The sequence below is a fragment of the Budorcas taxicolor genome, chromosome 7, assembly GCF_023091745.1.
Source record: "Budorcas taxicolor isolate Tak-1 chromosome 7, Takin1.1, whole genome shotgun sequence".
NCBI classification, from domain to species: domain Eukaryota; kingdom Metazoa; phylum Chordata; class Mammalia; order Artiodactyla; family Bovidae; genus Budorcas; species Budorcas taxicolor.
This window is the reverse complement of record NC_068916.1, coordinates 41143938-41164993: the sequence shown is the minus strand read 5'-3', so window position 1 is coordinate 41164993 and position 21056 is coordinate 41143938. Positions and strand designations below refer to the sequence as shown.

At 36.2% G+C, this 21056-nt stretch overlaps 2 protein-coding genes across 2 annotated transcripts; one reads left to right on the top strand and one right to left on the bottom strand.

The window, feature by feature from the left end:
* Nucleotides 1–428: 428 nt before the first annotated feature.
* LOC128051459 (olfactory receptor 2G2-like) lies at nt 429–1382 on the top strand. Its single transcript, XM_052644053.1, is given in 1 exon segment — nt 429–1382. A coding segment is annotated over 1 exon segment (954 nt).
* Nucleotides 1383–6462: 5080 nt separating this feature from the next.
* LOC128050989 (olfactory receptor 14A16-like) lies at nt 6463–7395 on the bottom strand. Its single transcript, XM_052643498.1, has one exon. The coding sequence runs from the start codon at nt 7393–7395 to the stop codon at nt 6463–6465; it is 933 nt and encodes a 310-aa protein (XP_052499458.1).
* Nucleotides 7396–21056: the final 13661 nt, after the last annotated feature.

Here is a 21056-nt window from a genome sequence, read left to right as displayed (position 1 = left end):
ATGTGGATATTCCGTTTTCCCCAAACTGTTTATTGAAGAGACTGCCCTTTCTACATTGTGTATTCTTGGTCTCTTTGTTGAAGATGATTTATTTATATACAAGCATTTATCTCTAGGTTCTCTATCCTGCTCCATCGATCTATATGTTTACTTTATGCCAATACAATACTGTTTTAATTACTATAGTTTGATCATTTTTAAAAAAATCTGTTCTTTTCTATCTTGCAGAGCATCAGAAGACACCTATGCCATTGAGAGAATGCACACTATTTATTTAGAATGCACATAATAGGAAAATAGATACAAGTTATGAGGTCTAACCATTTAACATATAACTTTGGGGAGAGATGACATTGTCATTTATCTGACCTTACATAATAGATAATCTTTCTCAGCTATGACTCAACTTTCTGGAACATACTTTGCACATGGGGATGGTGAAGAGCACCAACGAGGGAAACATAACAGGTTGTATCATGTTAGGGTTTTATGATTATCCTCAGTTATAGACGGCTCTCTTTGTGGTCATCTTGAACTTATATTTACTAACCATTTTAGGGAACACCATCATCATTCTGATATTTCATCTGGAACCCAAACTTCATACACCAGTGTATTTTTTCCCTTCTCATCTCTCTTTCCTGGACCTCTGCTTTACTAGCAGTGTTACTCCACAGCTCCTGGTAAACTTGCAGGATCCCATGGAAACCATTACCTATGGTGGCTGTATGGTTCAGCTGTACATCTCTCTTGCTCCTGGATCTACTGAGTGTGTGCTTCTGGCTGTGAAGTCCTATGATCGCTATGTGGCCATCTGTCGTCCCCTCCACTATGCTCTCCGAATGCATCCTCATCTCTGCATGGCCCTGACATCTTTAGCATGGCTTAGTGGGGTGGCCACCACCCTGGTACAGTCCACTGTCACCCTGCAGCTACCTTTATGTGGGCATCACCAAGTGGATCATTTTATCTGCGAAGTCCCTGTACTTATCAAGTTGGCTTCTGTGGATACCACTTTCAATGAGGCTGAGCTCTTTGTGGCTAGTATCCTCTTCCTTGTTGTGCCTATCTCCTTCATCCTAGTCTCTTATGGTTACATTACTCAAGCAGTTTTGAAGATCAAATCAGCTACTGGAAGAAAGAAAATTTGTGGGACCTGTTCTTCCCATGTGACAGTTGTCATCATGTTCTATGGAACCATCATGTTCCTGTATCTGCAGTCAGCCAAAAGTACATACAAAGATCAAGGAAAGTTTGTCTCTCTCTTCTACACAGTGGTGACCCCCATGCTTAATCCTCTTATTTATACTCTGAGGAACAAAGAGGTCAAGGAAGCACTAAGAAAAGTTCTAGGGAAGATTCTGGTAATAAAGTTTACATGATGGTCAAAAAATGGTTTAAAGCACTACTATGATAAATAGCTAATTTTTGTGGTTAAAGAAAATCACATAATGTTTTAAAACTATTTTTCCCCATTTCCTTTTGATTAATTTCTTATAAAACACTCTGTACGCACCTATGGCCACCTTATCTTTGACAAACGAGGCAAGCATATACAATGGAGAAAAAACAATCTCTTCAACACGTGGTGCTAGGAAAACTGGTCAACCACTTGTAAAAGAATGAAACTAGATCACTTTCTAACACCATACACAAAAATAAAAACTCAAAATGAACTAAAGATCTAAACGTAAGACCAGAAACTATAAAACTCCTAGAGGAGAACATAGGCAAAACACTCTCTGACATAAATCACAGCAGGATCCTCTATGACACACCTCCCAGAATATTGGAAAAAAAAGCAAAAATAAACAAATGAGACCTTATTGAAATTAAAAGCTTCTGCACAACAAAAGAAACTATAAGCAAGGTGAAAAGATAGCCTTCAGAATGGGAGAAAGTAATACCAAATGAATGGTACATGGTGATGACCCAGAAAGATGTTATGGGGAGGGAGGTGGGAGGGGAGTTCATGTTTGGGAATGCATATACACCCGTGCTGGATTCATGTCAATGTATGGCAAAACCTATACAGTATTGTAAAGTAAAATAAAGTAAAAATAAAAATAAAAATAAAAAAAATAGCAAATGAAGCAACTGACAAAGAACTAAGCTCAAAAATATACAAGCAACTCCTGCAGCTCAATTCCAGAAAAATAATGACTCAATCAAAAAATGGGCCAAAGAACTAAACAGACATTTCTCAAAAGAAGACATACAGATGGCTAACAAATACATGAAAAGATGTTCAACATTACTCATTATCAGAGAAATGCAAATCAAAACCACAATAAGGTACCATTTCATGCCACTCAGAATGGCTGCGATCCAAAAATCCACAAGCAATAAATGCTGGAGAGGGTGTGGAGAAAAGGGAACCCTCTTACATTGTTGGTGGGAATGCAAACTAGTACAGCCACTATGGAGAACAGTGCGGATATTCCTTAAAAAACTGGGAATAGAACTGCCTTTTGACCCAGCAATCCCACTATTGGGCATACACACCAAGGAAACCAGAATAGAAAGAGACACGTGTACCCCAATGTTCATCGCAGCACTGTTTATAATAACCAGGACATGGAAGCAACCTAGATGTCCATCAGCAAATGAATGGATAAGAAAGCTGTGGTACATATACACAATGGAGCATTACTCAGCCATTAAAAAGAATACATTTGAATCAGTTCTAATGAGGTGGATGAAACTGGAGCCGATTATACAGAGTGAAGTAGAAAAACACCAATACAGTATACTAACACATATATATGGAATTTAGAAAGATAGTATGTCTCCTGTATGTGAGACAGGAAGAGACACAGATGTATAGAACAGTCTTTTGGACTCCGTGGGAGAGGGAGAGGGTGGGATGATTTGGAGGAATGGCATTGAAACATGTGTAATATCATATAAGAAACAAAACGCCAGTCCAGGTTCGATACAGGATCCCCGGGGCTCGACTGAATTCCATCACCTCCACTAGCTTTGTTTGTAGTGATGCTTTTTAAGGTCCACTTGACTTCATATTCCAGGATGTCTGGCTCTAGATGAGTGATCTCACCATCGTGATTATCTGGGTCATGAAGATCTTTTTTGTACAGTTTTTCTGTGTATTCTTGTCACCTCTTCTAATATCTTCTGTTTCTGTTAGGTCCATACCATTTCTGTCCTTTATCGAGCCCATCTTTGCATGAAATATTTCCTTGGTATCTCATTTTTTTGAAGCGATCTCTAGTCTTCCCCATTCTGTTGTTTTCCTCTATTTGTTTGCATTGATCACTGAAGAAGGCTTTCTTATCTCTTCTTGCTATTCTTTGGAACTCTGCATTCAGATGCTTATATCTTTCCTTTTATCCTTTACTTTTCGCTTCTCTTCTTTTTACAGTTATTTGTAAGACCTCCCCAGACAGCCATTTTTCTTTTTTGCATTTCTTTTCCATGGGGATGGTCTTGATCCCTGTCTCCTGTACAGTGTTACAAATCTCATTCTATAGTTCATCAGGCACTTTATCTATCAGATCTAGGCCCTTAAACCTATATTTCACTTCCACTGTATAATCATAAGGGATTTGATTTAGTGGTTTTCCCTACTTTCTTCAGTTTAAGTCTGAATTTGGCAATAAGGAGCTCATGATCTGAACCACAGTCAGCTTCTGGTCTTGTTTTTGTTGACTGTATAGAGCTTCTTCTTCTTTGGCTGCAAAGAATATACTCAATCTGATTTTGGTTTTGACCATCTGGTGATGTCCATGTGTAGAGTCTTCTCTTGTGTTGTTAGAAGAGGGTGTTTGCCATGACCAGTGCATTTTCTCAGCAAAACAATATTAGTCTTTGCTCTGATTCATTCTTTATCCCAAGGCCAAATTTACCTGTTACTCCAGGTGTTCCCTGACTTCCTACTTTTGCATTCCAGTCCCCTATAATGAAAAGGACATCTTTTTTGGGTGTTAGTTCTAAAAGGTCTTATAAGTCTTCATAGAATCATTCAACTTCAGGTTCTTCAGCATTATTGGTTGGGTCATAGACTTGGATTACTGTGATACTGAATGGTTTACCTTGGAAATGAACAGAGATCATTCTGTCATTTTTGAGACTGTATTCTAGTACTGCATTTCAAACTCTTTTGTTGACCGTGATGGCTCTGCCATTTCTTCTAAGGGATTCCTGTCCTCAGTAGTAGATATAATGGTCATCTGAGTTAAATTAACCCATTCCAGTCCATTTTATTTTGCTGATTCCTAGAATATAATCACTATAATCACAAATATGTCCAACATGGACAGTATAAGCAAGATGTCAATTTAAAAAAATAAATGATAACAACATCTTATGGGAATAGGAAAAGATGTATGTATTTTCCATTAATCCATGTATTAGATAAACATTTACTGAATGTCTACTCTAGATTACACAACAAGCTATTCACTGAAGATTTAAGCCTACCTCCAGGATAATACAATTTAGTCAAGGAGAGACATTTATCAAAGACTTACAGAAATATATGTCAAATTTCAATTAAAATTAGCATTAAAAGAAAGGATATATGTATACATATAACTGATTCACTTTGATGTACAGCAGAAATTAACACAACTTTGTGAAGCAACTATATTCCAGGAGCAAAAATTAATTAAAAGTAAGTGGTTTTTCCAGTGGTCATGTATGGATGTGAGAGTTGGTCTGTGAAGAAAGCTGCGCACCGAAGAATTGACGGTTTTGAATTGTGGTGTTGAGAAGACTCTTGAGAGTCCCTTGGACTGCAAGGAGATCCAACCAGTCCATTCTGAAGGAGATCAGCCCTGGGATTTCTTTGGAAGGAAGAACACTAAAGCTGAAACTCCAGTACTCTGGCCACCTGATGTGAAGAGTTGACTCATTGGAACAGACTCTGATGCTGGGAAGGATTGGGGGCAGGAGGAGAAGGGAACGACAGAGGATGAGATGGCTGGATGGCATCACTGACTCGATGGACGTGAGTCTGAGTGAACTCTGGGAGTTGGTGATGGACAGGGAGGCCTGGCATGCTGTGATTCTTGGGGTCACGAAGAGTTGGACACGACTGAGTGACTGAACTGAACTGACTGAAGTACTGTGCTGGAGAAATGTAATGCTCAGGAAGCACATAGAGAAACTGAGCTAGCCTGGAACAATCCTAGGCAAAAGAGGCCTCATGAAGAAATGTACAAAAGAAGGAAAATTTATCACTAGATTAGGAACAAAGAAAAGATCATAGTGGATTTTATTTCCAGAAGTTGAAGATCTGAAGCTCATTATTTGCAAACTCAAATTTCTTGACTTTTGTTTTTACTTCCTTAAACATATCTAAGTCATGCGATTGAAATTTCCTACCTCTATTTTCTCTTCCTCTCAACATTTGATCAAAGCTTCATCTCTCACTGTATGCTTTGAGCCTCTTAGAATCTTGTTCAGACTCTTTGCCCTCTGCTTATTCTAGTTCTTCCCTTATGTCTTTCTCATTCATTTTCAGGACAAGGGTCATTGTAGTTCAGTCCTATATCAGTCACACAGTTTTTATAACCCATTGTTGCCCTTTGGGTTTTTTGTTTGTTTGTTTGTTTTCATTTTCCAATACGTTTTTACTTCAGTTTTCCTCCCCAATTTCCAGATTCAATTCCTTCTTAGCCTTTGAAATATAGCTTAGATATTTGCTTTACAAAAGCACAAATTGCCTCCCTACACCTGCCTTCATGCTAAGCATTTTTGTGTTTGGCCTCTTTACTCCATGCACCCAGGAGCTTGTTTTAATATTAGTATGAGCAAATATATGTGTATATAACAAAGTTAGGCTTTAGTACATGTGTCTTGTCTCACTAGACTGCACGGGTGCAAGCTATACCAGAAAATGCCATATTGTAGGTTTGAGAAAGAAAAGAGGAAGACAGATAGATAACAGAATGTTGCTTTGTTTTTGTTTTTGTCTTGTTGATAAGATGAAATCCACATAGCATAAAATTTGCCATTTTAACTTGTACAATTGAGTTGCATCTGGTTATATTTGCAATGTTTTGCAGTGTTCACTTCACCTCTACCTGGTTTCTTTAATTTGAGAATGAATTATATACATCATCCAACAAGGAATTTCAGGTATCACATTTGCTAAAAGTGACCATAAAATTGGTTTGCCTGCAAGAGCCCGAGTTTATATCTGAAGTCCTAGCACCTTGCTCAGTTTGCCAGTTGTCACATAAAATGATGTTTCCATTAGGATGACAAACATAAGGACAACATATATCTTTACAATTTCAATTAGAACCCTATTGGTTTTATCATCCATTTGGTCTCGACAGGCATCGTGCTTATTAGTATCACTTCAATAAGTAAAACCAAATTTTTCATGATAATCTTTCTCTACACATTTAATATTACTGTCAGAATGTGCCATCAATGTCTCAGGTAATTATGTCAGTGAATTAAAAGATCACAATGGATGCAAAATTAATTCTTCTAATTTGATTGAAAATATCCAGTTATTTTCAGTTTCCTTAGTGCCATATTCATATTCTTATTCCTCAGGCTGTAGATAAGGGGGTTCATGACGGGTGGCACTACAGTATAGAATACTGAAATTAACAAATCCAAAAGTGATGGAGATTTGGGTAATGGGCGTAAGTAGGCAAAATATCCAGAAGAGAGAAACAAAGTCACAACAATGAGGTGTGGCAAGCATGTGGAGAAAGCTTTGGATCTGCCTTGTCTGGAGGGTATCCTCAGCACAGTGGAGAAGATGTGAATATAAGATATATCAATAAACACAAAACAGCCAAAATCTAGCACTAGGCTGAGCACAATGACTACTAATTCCCCAGTGTTAAATGAACAAGCCAGAGAGAGCAGTTGTGGGACATCACAGAAGAACTGATGAACTTCAGGAGATCCACACATGGGTGTGGAAAAGGTAAAAGCTGTGTGTAGAATTGCATTGAGACTTCCACTGAGCCATGAAGAGGCAGCCATCTGCACACAGGCTCCATGGCTCATGATAATGTCATACCTGAGTGGGTGGCAGATGGCAATATAGCGGTCATAGGACATGACTGTGAGTAGCGCTACTTCTGTAGTGGCTAAAAGGAAAAAGAAAAACACCTGTGAAACACATCCAAAGAATGAAATGGTGTTGTCATTGGTCAGAGAGTTCATGATGGATTTGGGGACAGGGATGGAAATGAGGCCAACATCCAGAAAGGATAAGTTCTTCAGGAAGAAGTACATTGGCGTGTGGAGGCAATGATCCTTGGTGGTGAGCATGATGATGAGAAGATTCCCAAGCAGAGCTGCCAGGTAAATTAGCAAAAAAAGCACAGCATGAAAGATCTGGATCTCCCGAATATCACTGAATCCCATTAGAAAAAATGTGCTCCTAGAGGTAAAATTGTCCATTTCTTTGACATTTAATCACGGACTTACTCTAAAAGAAAAAGAACAAAAGTAAACAACTTGAGACTCAGCTTGAGGGTTTGCTGTTCTATTTTAACTTCCCTTTCTCCCACTCACATTCATGTCTGTGAGAATAATTGAGACTTCATGAGACTAATAGCAAGTTCCAATGAGCTTATTTTACCACAGTGATCACATAGTAGTATGACTGAATGGGGTGCCAGTCCAGTTCAAATCATCTACTTCATAATTTTATGTGGATTAAGGCCTAATTCTCTGTATCTCACTCAAATGAAATTATACATACTTTATTTTACAATATGTAGTGAGAGAGTCAGTGGGTTTTGATCGATCAGTCTTAAACACAAATTTGAACTTAGCCACTCACTTACTTTTTAATGAATTAGTTATCTAAGCATTGGTTGACTCAAATTCCAGAGTAAGCTTTCTTGTCCGATTATTATTCTAATACAATTGGACAATGCATATAAAAACAACTAGCATAGCTTCTCAACAAGAAAACCTTCAACAAGCATTTTCTCTACTCATTAAATCATTCTTCCTTATGTCAGAGTCAGAAAAACTGTGAAAACCTTTGAAATGACAAAACTCTGTGTGTGTGTGTGTGTGTGTGTGTGTGTGTGTGCACACGTGCATTGGATCATCATTGCATTTTATTGTCTTTGAAGTAATTTCAATTAATTAAGTTGCAGGAATAGTCAGTACAGCAAATTATTCTTGTTCATAGAAATACAAATTAGATGTTATTCATTTTGCTTTATAGTTAGACCCTTTATACATCTACTTGCAAATTCACTTCAGCATTCTTTTTTTGCCTTCATGTGTGTAGTACTTTGATTTCTCTTTTGAACCACTTATATCTTGCAGATTCCCGGTGGCTCAGAGGTTAAAGCATCTGCCTGCAATGCAGGAGACCTGGGTTTGATCCCTGGGTTGGGAAGATCCCCTGGAGAAGGAAATGGCAACCCACTCCAGTATTCTTGCCTGGAGAATCTCATGGACAGAGGAGCCTGGTGGGCTACAGTTTACGGGGTCGCAAAGAGTCGGACACGACTGAGCGACTTTACTTTACTTTAATGAGTTGGATAAAAAATTTTGACCTGTGTTTGTTTCATATGTGTATAAGAGTAATTATTTTATCCTCTTTTCCAAAATTATACTTTAGCACTTGACATGAATGACAACTGCTGATACTCAGAGTCAAACCTTATGAAAAGGCTTAAGAGGTCTTATATAGAAATATTTAGACAACTTTTTAGGAACACAGACAACAGAAAATTTAGACAGTCTCAAGTTTTTTCTTGTGTTATATTTTATTTAACTAAATACTACTCACAGGTAGAACAGAAGAATTTTACATTTTCAGCATAATGTTAATTTCAAACAGGTTAGAAGTTTTTATCTTTACATCAGATCTTCAACATTGTTGCTGTTGTCTTTCCAAAATCATTTCAATGAATCATGCATTTATAGCTACATCTCCTACTTAACTATCTGAGGCAATAAACTCTCCTCCTAATTCACCCCTGCTTGGCCAGCTTTCCTTTTCCTTTTTACTTTTTTTTTTTCCATTCTCTTTTTTATCACAGGTTATCCCATCATTTACATGATGGAGAGAATTAAATGTCCTCCTTGGTGTTTAAATGAGAAACATTCTTTCTCTCTTGCTTCAGAAGAATGGCTCCAATCTTCTGAAAGTCATAGTATAGTGATGCACAATGCAAACACCCCATGTGTGCATGCGTGCATGCTAAGTTGCTTCAGTCGTGACATACTGTTTGCGAACCTATGGACTGTAGCCTCCTGCTCCAAGTAAGGGTACTGGAATGGGTTGCCATGCCCTTCTTCAGGGGATTGTTTCCACCCAGGGGTAGAACCCATGGCTCCTGCAGCTTCTGCATTGCAGGAGGATTCTTTACAGCTGAGTCACCACTGGGGAAACCCTGGATACTCCATGCCCTTTAGTAAAACTTTTAATTTGTGTATTTATTACTGTTATTCAGAAGAGATAATTTATGCAAAATTCCCTTGTGAGGCCATCTTAAGCAGATCCAGGATTTTTGCCTAGCATGTTGAATTCCTAATCTAATAACTGTTTACTCAACTCAGTAAATGCAACAACTTATTTTTCATACACTATATTATTGATCTTAAAGTCAACTTTTTTTTCTTTTTCTCTTATTCTTCTGCCCCAAGGGTTCACTCTCTACTTTTTTTCTCTCTCTCATGCATTTTGAATTTCATTATTCAGACAACCACTCACAAATTCATCCAAAATGTTAATGTTGATTATTTATAAGCGTATATGCTCTATGGGAAAAATTCTGAAAACTTGCATTCTACCTCAAATCATTAGATATAATCACATAGCAATGAAAATACAAATTAACTCATTGTGTGACATGGGAATATTAAAACTTTGAATAATAAGTTGAATTTAACTTTTCAAAATCAGTTCCAGCAATACAGAACCCTGCATAGTTCTCTCCTGGAAAAATTCTCTCATGATCTTCTATTTATTTGAGTATCATTGTAATTTCTCCTACACCAAATTCTTACCTCCTAAAAGCATGGTTGATGTATGCTACCTTCCAATTCTATATACCTACATCCTCCTTAAACCCCCCTAATATAGTCTGTCATGAAATTAGCCAATCAACCAGCAAACAAAAATTAAGATATTTTACAAATGTCATTCTATTATCACTATTATCCAAGAATAAGGTGAGCCTTACTTTCTTTCTGTGAACTCACCTTGAGATTTACAACAAACCTTTATTTATTTATTTATTTATTTACCAAATTTTCTCTACTCAGCTGAACTTGTGGTTCACAAATGTCTTCCTTGCCCAGCAACACAAGCATGACTTGGGAAATTGTCAGAAATTCAGATTCTTGGGAAACAACACAGACCTGCTGAATCAGAAACTCTGGAGTGAGGTCAAACAAGATGTGTCTGATCTACACTATAGCTTTTGAGAGCCACTGGTTTAGAGTATCCCAGTTCATAACATTTCTTTCTGTGCCCTACTGGCAGGATTTTTTTCCCCTTCATAAATGTAGTTTATGATCTCACTTAAATGTGAAAACTAGAAGAAAAAAAAAAACAGTCATAGAAACAGAAAACAGATTGGTGTTTTGCAAAGATGGAGGAGGTGGGATGTGAGGAAAAGGGTAAACACAGTCAAAGCATATAAACTTCCAGTTATAAGACGAGTAAGATAATGGGAATAGCATGGTGGACTATAGTTAAGAATACTATTTTACATGTTTATATTTGAAAGTTACTGACAGAGTAAATTTTAAAAGTTCTCACCATAAAAAAGGCAAAAATAAGACAAAGCAAACAAAATTATATAAGATAATCATACGTTAACTAATCTTATTGTGGTAATCATATATATATATATATATATATATATATATATATATATATAAATGACTACATAATCTACCTTAAATTTTCACAATGTTATATGTCAGTTTTGTCTCCATAAACCAAGAAAAAGTAGTTGTTCCCCCAAATTACTTCAATTTTCTTCTCATCCATCTTCAAGCTTAATTTGGTGGTTTTAGCAATCAAAATAAGCTCTAAGGAATAATGCCAACTTTCCTTTAAAGATCCAGAAAAAAATTTACCTCAAACTTACTCTGCATTTACATTTTAATTAAATGACAAATGAGAACGTAATGTTTTCTTACTCTACAACTATAATAAACTTGTAAGATGGTATTTATTGAAGCAAACGAGGGTGGATACTAAATTTTCCAGGAATTCTAAGGGAGTCACTGTGGATTCGATGAAGAAATGTGGGAAATGAAACGATTAGCCCTTGGAATATTGACAGTGTTTAGGAAGGAAGAAGAGAATATTCCTTCTTCAAAAACAGGAAAAAGTGTGAGCAAGGCAGGAACAAGACTAGGCAGTTTAAGGAACGTTTATGTAGAATCACGTGTAGCAAAGGTGTGTGCATGAGATGTGATGTGGAAATGAGTGGCTCAGCTTTTTGTCTACTCTGACTACAAAGGGCACTTGCAGACTTAAAGAGGATGGTATAGTAAAGACAGCATTTCCAAGAGTTCAACAGTTCTTTAGGTTGAGAAATTTTTTTAATAAAAGATTTTTTTGAGGAAGCAAAAAAAGTGAGCGCATTATTTTAATAGTACACATGTGGCTATTAAAAGAAGTTCTGGAATGAAATAGGTCTGAAATGGAAAGAAAAAGCACAAAATAAATGTGAGAAAGATGTGTGGAAGCTTTGAATGTGTCACTGAATGAAGGAGAGGTGAGAATAAAATTCTAGACACAGATGAGGCTATGAATTATTCCACTCTTGCTTCTAAACCAGGTTTGCTATAGCAAACATTCCTGCTTCTTAAAGACAAAGAAGAAAAAACCTGCAAGAAAGTATCCTTATATCCGAGAGGATGAACAACTTGCTTAATGTTTCAGCATAAAATGGTTGTATGTATTTTTATTAATTATGAAAGAAAATACAAATGTTTTCACTGGTATAAAGAAAGTCCTTTCATTGTTATTGCATTGTTGGAAGGTTTTGTAGAGGTGAAAAAAGCCACCTTTTGTCCCTTGAAAGACCATCAGACTTCCAATGGCCTGATTCACCCTGACTTCAATGTCCGGGGTCAGAATGGAACGGGCATTGGCCTCTCTTCCTTTCCTTAGATCTGCCCCAACAGGAAGACTCAAAGCAGAACATGTGGAAATAATCCTCAAACACTTAATTGTCACTGACCGAGCCAAAATATTAGGAAATGTTTTTTATTTTAATTATTCAGTCAGTCAGTTAAAACACATTTTTGTTGGAATGCAATAAAAATTTCTTATATTTTGATAAGGTTCTTAAAATATCTCTAGGCCCATAAATAATTTTAATCTGAATTGCTCACCTTTTTGTTTTATAGCTCAGAAGTCAAATCCACGTACCTGTGAAGGAGAATTTATTCCGCATTACCCTCCCCCACCCTATTTAACAGGTTGGTATTTTATTTTCTTCAGAATAAGTGGGCCTGAAAAGGCATGAATTTTGGCAGCTAGTTTAAGGGAAGAATGATTAACAGGACTTTCCTGGTGGTCCAATGGTTAAGACTCCAGGAAACACGGGTTCTATCTCTTGTCCAGGAAGATCCCATGCCGAGGAGCAACTAAGCCCATGCACCACAGCTATTGAGTCCATGCGCTGCAGTTACTGAAGCCTGTATGCCTACAGCCCACTCGTATGTGCCAAGTCACTTCAGTCATGTCCAGCTCGCTGCAACCCTATGGAATGTAGCCCACCAGGTTCCTCTCTCCAGAGAATTCTCTAGGTATTAATACTGGAGTGGGTTGCCATGCCCTCCTCCATGGTATCTTCCCAACGCAGGGATAGAACCCACATCTCTTACATCTCTTGCCTTGGCAGATGGGTTCTTTACCACTAGCACCACCTGGGAAGCCCCTAGAGCCCATAGTGTGCAACAAAGTGTAGCTCCTGCACACCACAACTAGAGAAAGCCTGCATACAGCAATGAAGACTCAGCACAGACAAAAATAATATTTAAAAAAAAGAATGATTAACAGTTTGTGAAAAGTACTGTTGAGAATGTGAGTTCTTGAGCACTTGCCTGCACCAGCTACATCCTAAGATGGTTCCATGTTATTTACTATGACTTATATCAATGCTCAGGCTTCCCTGGTAGCACAGCTAGTAAAGAATCCTGCAATGCAGGAGACCCTAGTTCAGTCCCTGGATCGGGAAGATCTCCTGGAGGAGGGCATGGCAAACCGCTCCAGTATTCTTGCTTGTAAAATCACATGGACAGTGGAAACTGGCAGGCTACAGTCCATGGGGTCACAGGGAGTCAGGCTACTGAGCATCTGAGCGACTAAGCACAGCTGAGCACATATCCATGCTCAAGCAACCCATCTTAAATACCCGTTATACAGAGACAGACCTGTGGTGAGCTTAAGGAATCAATCCCACATGACACAATGCAGAAGCAGGATTTGGACACAAGGGCCTCACTCCTAAGCTTGACATACTTGAATACTATATGCTGTGGTAACACTCAGACTTGCTTTTATCCCAGGTTGTCATCATTAAACACTTTTACAGAGGTGATTACTTTAACCCTCTTCCTCTGCATGGTGCCTCTATTTATGAAAACCAACCTCATATCCCAGTGCTTCCCTATTCCTCCAGAAGATGGGATACAGTGACTAAGAGTGGATTGGTTTATTGGGGTCTTCTCCTTTCTATCTCTTTTTATGGACTTCCAGAGCATAACAGTAACAGCTAATGTTCATAATACTCTCAGTCTGTCTACTTCACTCATGTTACCTCTTCTGAACTTCAAAACAGATTACTATACACACATTAAAAACAAGAAAAATGAAGACTTACAGAAGTACTAGTGTTGCAAAGGGAAGTAAGAGGTTCAGAACACCTGTGGACACAGGTTCAGAGCAAGAATAGCATGAACTTCACTGGATTTTTTTCAGCTGCAGAATATAATTTTATACAAAAATTTCCCAGACACAGTATAACAGGATTCCTGCCCATGCTTCTTCACTTTTTAAGGTGATTTTCCTTCAATTGCGTAAGTAAGCACCCTGAGAATACACTCAAATTAAAAAAAAAAAAAAGTCCTTGTAAAGAAAGAGACTTTAGAAGAGCTACATCATTCATCACTAGAGCTGTGACAAAATCCCAAGAGACACAGATTATTTCAATTTTTTATCCGAAGTCATCTTTCTTTAACATTATGACATAATGAATAAAATCCTTAATTATTTTAAGGTAAATATTTGTCAGGCTGCACAAGTTTTAAAATGTGTATGAGCCATTTGTCTTAATTTTGTGTCAGTGCTTTTTATAACTTTTTCCTGTTTCATTGGTCTTTATTACTTTCTTTAAGCTTTCTGTATATTAGGAAATTTAGAATTTGTCAGCCTCGTGCTTCTCAGACATAAGAACAATTTTCCTCTGCTTATTTTTTTTCCCCATTTTTTCCTGTAATGATATTTGCCCAAAGATTTTTTTAAACCAGTCAGGTTCTGGTTTCTTTGGGTCTTGCTTAGAAAAGATTTTCTCTCTCCCCCAAGTTTTTAGGCCACACTATTTTTAAAAAGTCCAAAATGTACCTTTCTAGTTTTTTTTATGCTGTCATTCTTTTGTCCACCTCATTCAGAAGTATCAAATTTTTATAGCAGCATTTTACAATACTTTTATTTCATTTTCCAAGCAAGTTAACTAATAATTTATTAATCTATCAATGTATAAATTCCTCCATTATAGTCCATAGATATTAACTACCTAATCTAATTATATGTAGATTGCAATTACTTTATTAATGTAGACATACTAATAGCTGATTACTAAATTATTGCTTTAGTATATTTATTGTTTTCCAGGCAGGCAATCATAATCATCTAAGAATAAACATAACTTAATCATTTTTCCCATTTGAAAGCTCATATTTATTTACATATATTAGGAAAGCAGAATATATTAAATATAAAATACATTTTTCTTATTTCTAATATTTTTGGACTATGTGTCATGGTGCACACTTAAACATATTGTAGGGATAAATAATTACTAAATTATCATTAGGTTTTACTAAAAGTGCTGAAGTTTATGAGGACATGATTGTTTTTAATTAAATTAATTGTGAAATATACTAATAGATTTCTGGCAATTGAAACCAATTTGAGCCATGGAATGAAACAATTTCTGTGTTGTAGCTTCTATCTGCTTTTGATAACAGTTAATTTTGCTTTAGTTGTGTATATTCCCCTGGTATTTAGAAACAGTATATACTTGTATGTCTTTTCTGAGTAGGCATATTTAAGGGTTTTTTTTTTAATACAAAATACAAAAATTATAATCAGACTCATACAATCATTTTAAATCAAGAACATACTTTTTACTAAATTAATTTTAATTGGAGGATAATTACTTTACAATATTGTGATGGTTTTTGCTGTACATCAACATGAATCAGCCACAGGTACATATGTGTCACCCCATCCTGAACCCTCGTCCCACCTTCCTCTCCACTCCATCCCTCTGGGTATGAAAATATTATGCTCAGTGAAAAAATTCTGATTCAAAATGCCACATATTACATGATTTATATGAAATGTCCAAAATAGGTAAATTCACAGGTAAAGAAATTGGGTTAGTGGTTGCCAAGGATGGAGGTAAGGAGAAAATCATGACTTTTTTGGGGTAGAGAGTTTCTTTTTTAAATGATGAAAGTATTCCAAAATTAGATAATGGTGATGGTTGCATAACTCTCTGAATATACTAAAATTCACAGAATTGTAGAGTTTAAAATAGTATATTGTATAATTTGTGAATTATATCTTAATAAAACTTTTATATTGAAAACAAAAGCAAAGTAATTATCTTCTACTATGTATTGCACATAATTTCAGAATGTTTTCATGTAAAGATAAACATAATTCCATTTTTTAAATTAATTTATTTATTTTAATTGGAGGCTAATTACTTTACAACATTGTGGTGTTTTTTGCCATGAAGTGAAGTAAAGTGAAAGTCCCACAGTCATGTCTGACTCTGTGACTTCGTGGACTATACAGTCCATGGAATTCTCCAGGCCAGAATACTGGAGTGGGCAGTCTTTCCCTTTTCCAGGGGATCTTACCAAACCCAGGTCTCCTGCATTGCAGGTGGATTCTTTACCAACTGAGCCATAAGGAAAGCCTAAGAATACTGGAGTGGATCCTTCACCAGTGGATCTTCCCAACTCAGGGATCAAACCAGGGTCTCCTCCATTGGAGGCAGAACCTTTACCAATTGAGCTATGAGGGAAGGTATGCGGGTTTTTGCCATAAATCAACACAGGTGTACATGTGTCCCCTGGTCCCAAACCCCCCTCCAGCCTCTCTCTCCATCCCACCCCTCTGGGTTGTCCCAGTGCACCAGCTTTGAGTGCTCTGTTTCATGCATCAATCTTGGATTGGTCATCTACTTCACATATGGTAATATACATGTTTCAATGTTATTCTCTCAAATCATCCCACTCTCACCTTCTTCCACAGAGTCCAAAATCTGTTCTTTACATCTGTGTATCTTTTGCTGTCTCATATATAGGCTCATCTTTAACATCTTTCCAAATTTTATATACATATATATATATATGTATGCATTAATATACTGTATTGATGTTTTTTCTTTCTAACTTACTTCACTCTGTATAATAGGCTCCAGTTTCATCCATCTCATTAGAACTGATTCAAATGCATTTTTTAAATAGCTGAGTAATATTTCATTGTGTGTATGTACCACAACTTTCTTATCCACTTGTCCACTGATGGACATCTAGGTAGCTTCCATGTCCTAGCTATTGTAAACAGTGTTGCAATGAACATTGGGGTACACATGTCTCTTTCAATTCTGGTTTCCTTGGTGTGTATGCTCAGCAGTGGGATTTCTGGGTCATATGGCAATTCTATTTCCAGTTTTTTAAGGAATCTCCACACTGTCCTCCATAGTGGTTATACTAGAATGCATTCCCACCAACAGCATAAGAGGAGTCCCTTTTCTCCACATCCTCTGCAGCATTTATTGTTTGTATATTTTTTGATAGCAGCCATTCTGACCAGCATGAGATGGCATGTCACTGTGTGTTGTTTTTTTTTTTAATTTTTATTTTTACTTTATTTTACTTTACAATACTGTATTGGTTTTGCCATACATTGACACGAATCCACCACGGGTGTACATACGATCCCAAACATGAACCCCACTCCCACCTCCCTCCGCACAACATCCCTCTGGGTCATCCCCGTGTACCAGCCCCAAGCATGCTGTATCCTGCATTGGACATAGACTGGTGATTCGATTCTTACATGATAGTATACATGTTTCAATGCCATTCTCCCAAATCATCCTGCATTTCCCTGATAATGAGTGATGTTGAGCATCTTCATTTGTTTGTTAGCCATCTGTATGTTTTCTTTGGAGAAATGTCTGTTTAGTTCTTTGGCTCATTTTTTGATTGGGTCTTTTATTTTTCTGGTATTGAGCTCCATGAGCTACTTGTATATTTTTGAGATTAATTCTTCATCAATTGCTTCATTTGCTATTATTTTCTCCCATTATGAAGGCTGTCTTTTCACCTTGCTTAGAATTTCCTTATTGTGCAAAAGCTTTTTATCTTAATTAGGTCCCATTTGTTTATTTTTGCTTTTATTTCCATTACCCTGGGAGGTGGGTAATAGAGAATCTTTCTGTGATTTATTTCAGAGAGAGTTCTGCCTATGTTTTCCTTTAGAAGTTTTATAGTTTCTGGTCTTACATTTAGATATTTAATCCATTTTAAATTTATTTTTATGTATGGTTTTAGAAAGTGTTCTAGCTTCATTTTTTTGCAGATGGTTGACCAGTTTTCCCAGCACCACTTGCTAAAGACATTATCTTTTCTCCATTGTATATTTTTGCCTCCTTTGTCAAAGATAAGGTGTCCATAGGTGTGGATTTATCTCTGGACTTTCTATTTTGTTCCATTGATCTATATTTTTGTCTTTGTGCCAGTACCATACTGTCTTGATGACTGTAGCTTTGTAGTAGAGCCTGAAGTCAGGCAGTGTGATTCCTCCAGTTCCATTCTTCTTCTCAAGATTGCTTTGGCTTTTTGGTTTTTTGTGTTTCCATACAAATTGTGAAATTATTTATTCTAGTTCTGTGAAAAATACCTTATTAGCTTGATAGGAAGTGCATTGAATCTATAGATTGCTTTGGGTAGTATACTCATTTTCACTCTATTGATTCATCCAATCCATGAACATGGTATATTTTTCCATCTATTTGTGTCCTCCTTGATTTCTTTCATCAATGTTTTATACTTTTCTTTTGTTTCTTTAGGTGAATTTATTCCTAAGTATTTTATTCTTTTGTCACAATGGTGAATGGGATTGTTTCCTTAATTTCTCTTTCTGTTTTCTCAGTGTTAGTGTATAGGAATGCAAGGGATTTCTGTGTGTTAATTTTATATCCTTCAACTTTACTATATTCATTGATTAACTCTAATAATTTTCTGGTGGAGTCTTTAGGGTTTTCTATGTAGAGGATGAAGTCATCTGCATACAGTGAGAGTTTTACTTCTTCTTTTCCAATCTGGAGTCCTTCTATTTCTTTTTCTTCTGATTGCTGATTTCTTCTCTGATAGCTTCTCTGATTGCTAAAACTTTCAAAACAATGTTTAATAGTAGTGGTGAGAGTAGACACCCTTGACTTGTTCCTGACTTTAGAGGAAATGCTTTCAATTTTTCACCATTGAGGATAATGTTTACTGTGGGTTTATCATATATGGCTTTTACTGTGTTGAGGTATGTTTCTTTTCTGCCTGCTTTCTGGAGAGGTTTTATCATAAATGGGTGTTGAATTTTGTCAAAGGCTTTCTTTGCATCTATTGAGATAATCATATGGCTTTTATCTTTCAATTTGTTAATGTGGTATATCACATTGATTGATTTGCGAATAATGAAAAATCCTTGCATCCCTGGAATAAACTCCACTTGGTCATGACACATGACCTTTCTTAATGTGTTGTTTGTTTCAGTTTGCTAGAATTTTGTTAAGGATTTTTTCATCTATGCTCATCAGTGATATTGGACTGTAGTTTTCTTTTTTCTGGCATAATATAATAACAAGAATATATATATAATGCTGATACATAAAATCTTTCTTTAGTTTTAACAGAAAATATTACTCTTTTATGAGTAAATATTATAATTTACTTTACCTGTACCCTTACTGTTAGACATTAAATCTCTGAAAACCACTATTTTGTTGTTATTTTTTAGAAACAATGCTACAAGAAGAATTATTTTAAGTGTAATATTTCAATCAATCCTAAGATCATCAATAATGTAAACTATTTCAACATGCATCAGTGAGTTAAGCAACAACAGTACATATTTATGTGTATTGATACATTGACTCTATTTACATTTATTGCTATGACTATGTATAATTAACTCCATAGACTTATTCTTTCAGCTTTTCGTAAATTCTTTGTTTTGTTTTTTTCAAGTATGTTTTCACTGTAATAACTTGGAGCTGTTTTTAAAATCTGATTTCAATCCACTTGATAGGTAAATCTGTATTTTATCACCTCTTTAGTTTTTGTTCTTGGTTAACATCTGTAAAATATTACTGACTCAATATTAAAATAAAAATAGCAACAAACACAATCTCTGTCACCTTATGTATTTACTATCAATTTTCTTGGTTTAGCTGTTTCTAAATTAATACTTCTTTCCTGGATATTCTCCCTTTACTAGTTATTCTTTTGGTAATCACTATTTTCAACACATACTTACAAATATTTGAGATTTTTTAAAATAAAAACAACTTCAACTTTCTATATTTTATTTTCTTTTGTCATCTGTTACATTATTTCTCTCCTTTCTCATATTTGTAAAGTAGAAATATGATGATTTTATTTAAAATATGTTTATAAGGAACATATATTGCTGATGTCCCTGAATAGGCAGGAGGAAGCATATTCCTTCAATGTCCTATGAAATTCTTATCTACTTGCTTTCTTTCCTCTCCCTCAATTCATACAACTTCCTCTTCAGAAACCCATGTATTGCTGGAGAGAAATATGTCCCTCTTTTCACATCTTGTACAACTTGCAAGTTGAGCAGCCACTCAACACTTTTACCTTTCACGTCCTCAATGGGAGAAGTCACCATGTTCTACTTCCCCTATCAGGTACAACCTGATTGTTGCCAGACACCACCAAAAGCCCAACCAATCAGCCTCTTGCATTATCACCCTCAGGAAAGGGATGAAATTGACAATGTTCTTTTTTTGTATGTTCATCTATACCCATTCTTTTCTTTTCTGGTAGTGTGCCAGTTTTTCCTGTTAAGCAGACTAAACTTTCACAAATTCTCTATCACTGGTGAGTATGCACTCATTTTTGTGATTTTCAGGTTTCTGTATTTCTAATGGCAGTGAGTAGGAATGGATCTGGCCTTCTCATTCTCTTGGTTCTACAGCTCCAACAGACACTATTTGCCTACTTGCAGATGAACAGATGGGTAAAAACCTTCTGTGTGTCCTGACGTAATGTGCAGAGGAATTTTATGTGGTTAGAGATATTCAAATAGCTGTTAATCAAAAAGGAGAGAAGAATGGAACAACATACAGCATCATGATACTGACATCACTCAATATCAACTTTATTAAGCTGAGACATTTGTGATACATTTTGAAGAAAAAAAGTGATTTGGCAAAAAGTAATATTTAAAAAGGATATCACTGCTTTGTTGAAACAGACTAGATAGAAATAACTGAATCAGGAAAATAGTAATGAAACCATTGCTGGAACATAAGGGCTAGATAGATGCTTGGACTATAGTTATTGTGCAACAGGAGGGATGGAGGTAGGGCACAACTTTTGAAAGAATGACATAGCCTGAGGACACAACATAAAATGATTAGAATCAAATGGGCCCAAGATGGCAGACAAGTCAATTTTGGCTAGATCTTGATCCTCAGTCAGCAAGCTAAATGACACACTCAGAGTCTCCATGACAGTTCCAAGGTGCTATCAAAAGACCAAAGAATTTTAGTTGTTGTTCAGTCACTCAGTCATGCCCA

Coding starts and splice junctions, on each gene's coding strand:
- LOC128050989 (XM_052643498.1), bottom strand. CDS start 7,395: ATGGACAATTTTACCTCTAGGAGCACATTTTTTCTAATGGGATTCAGT.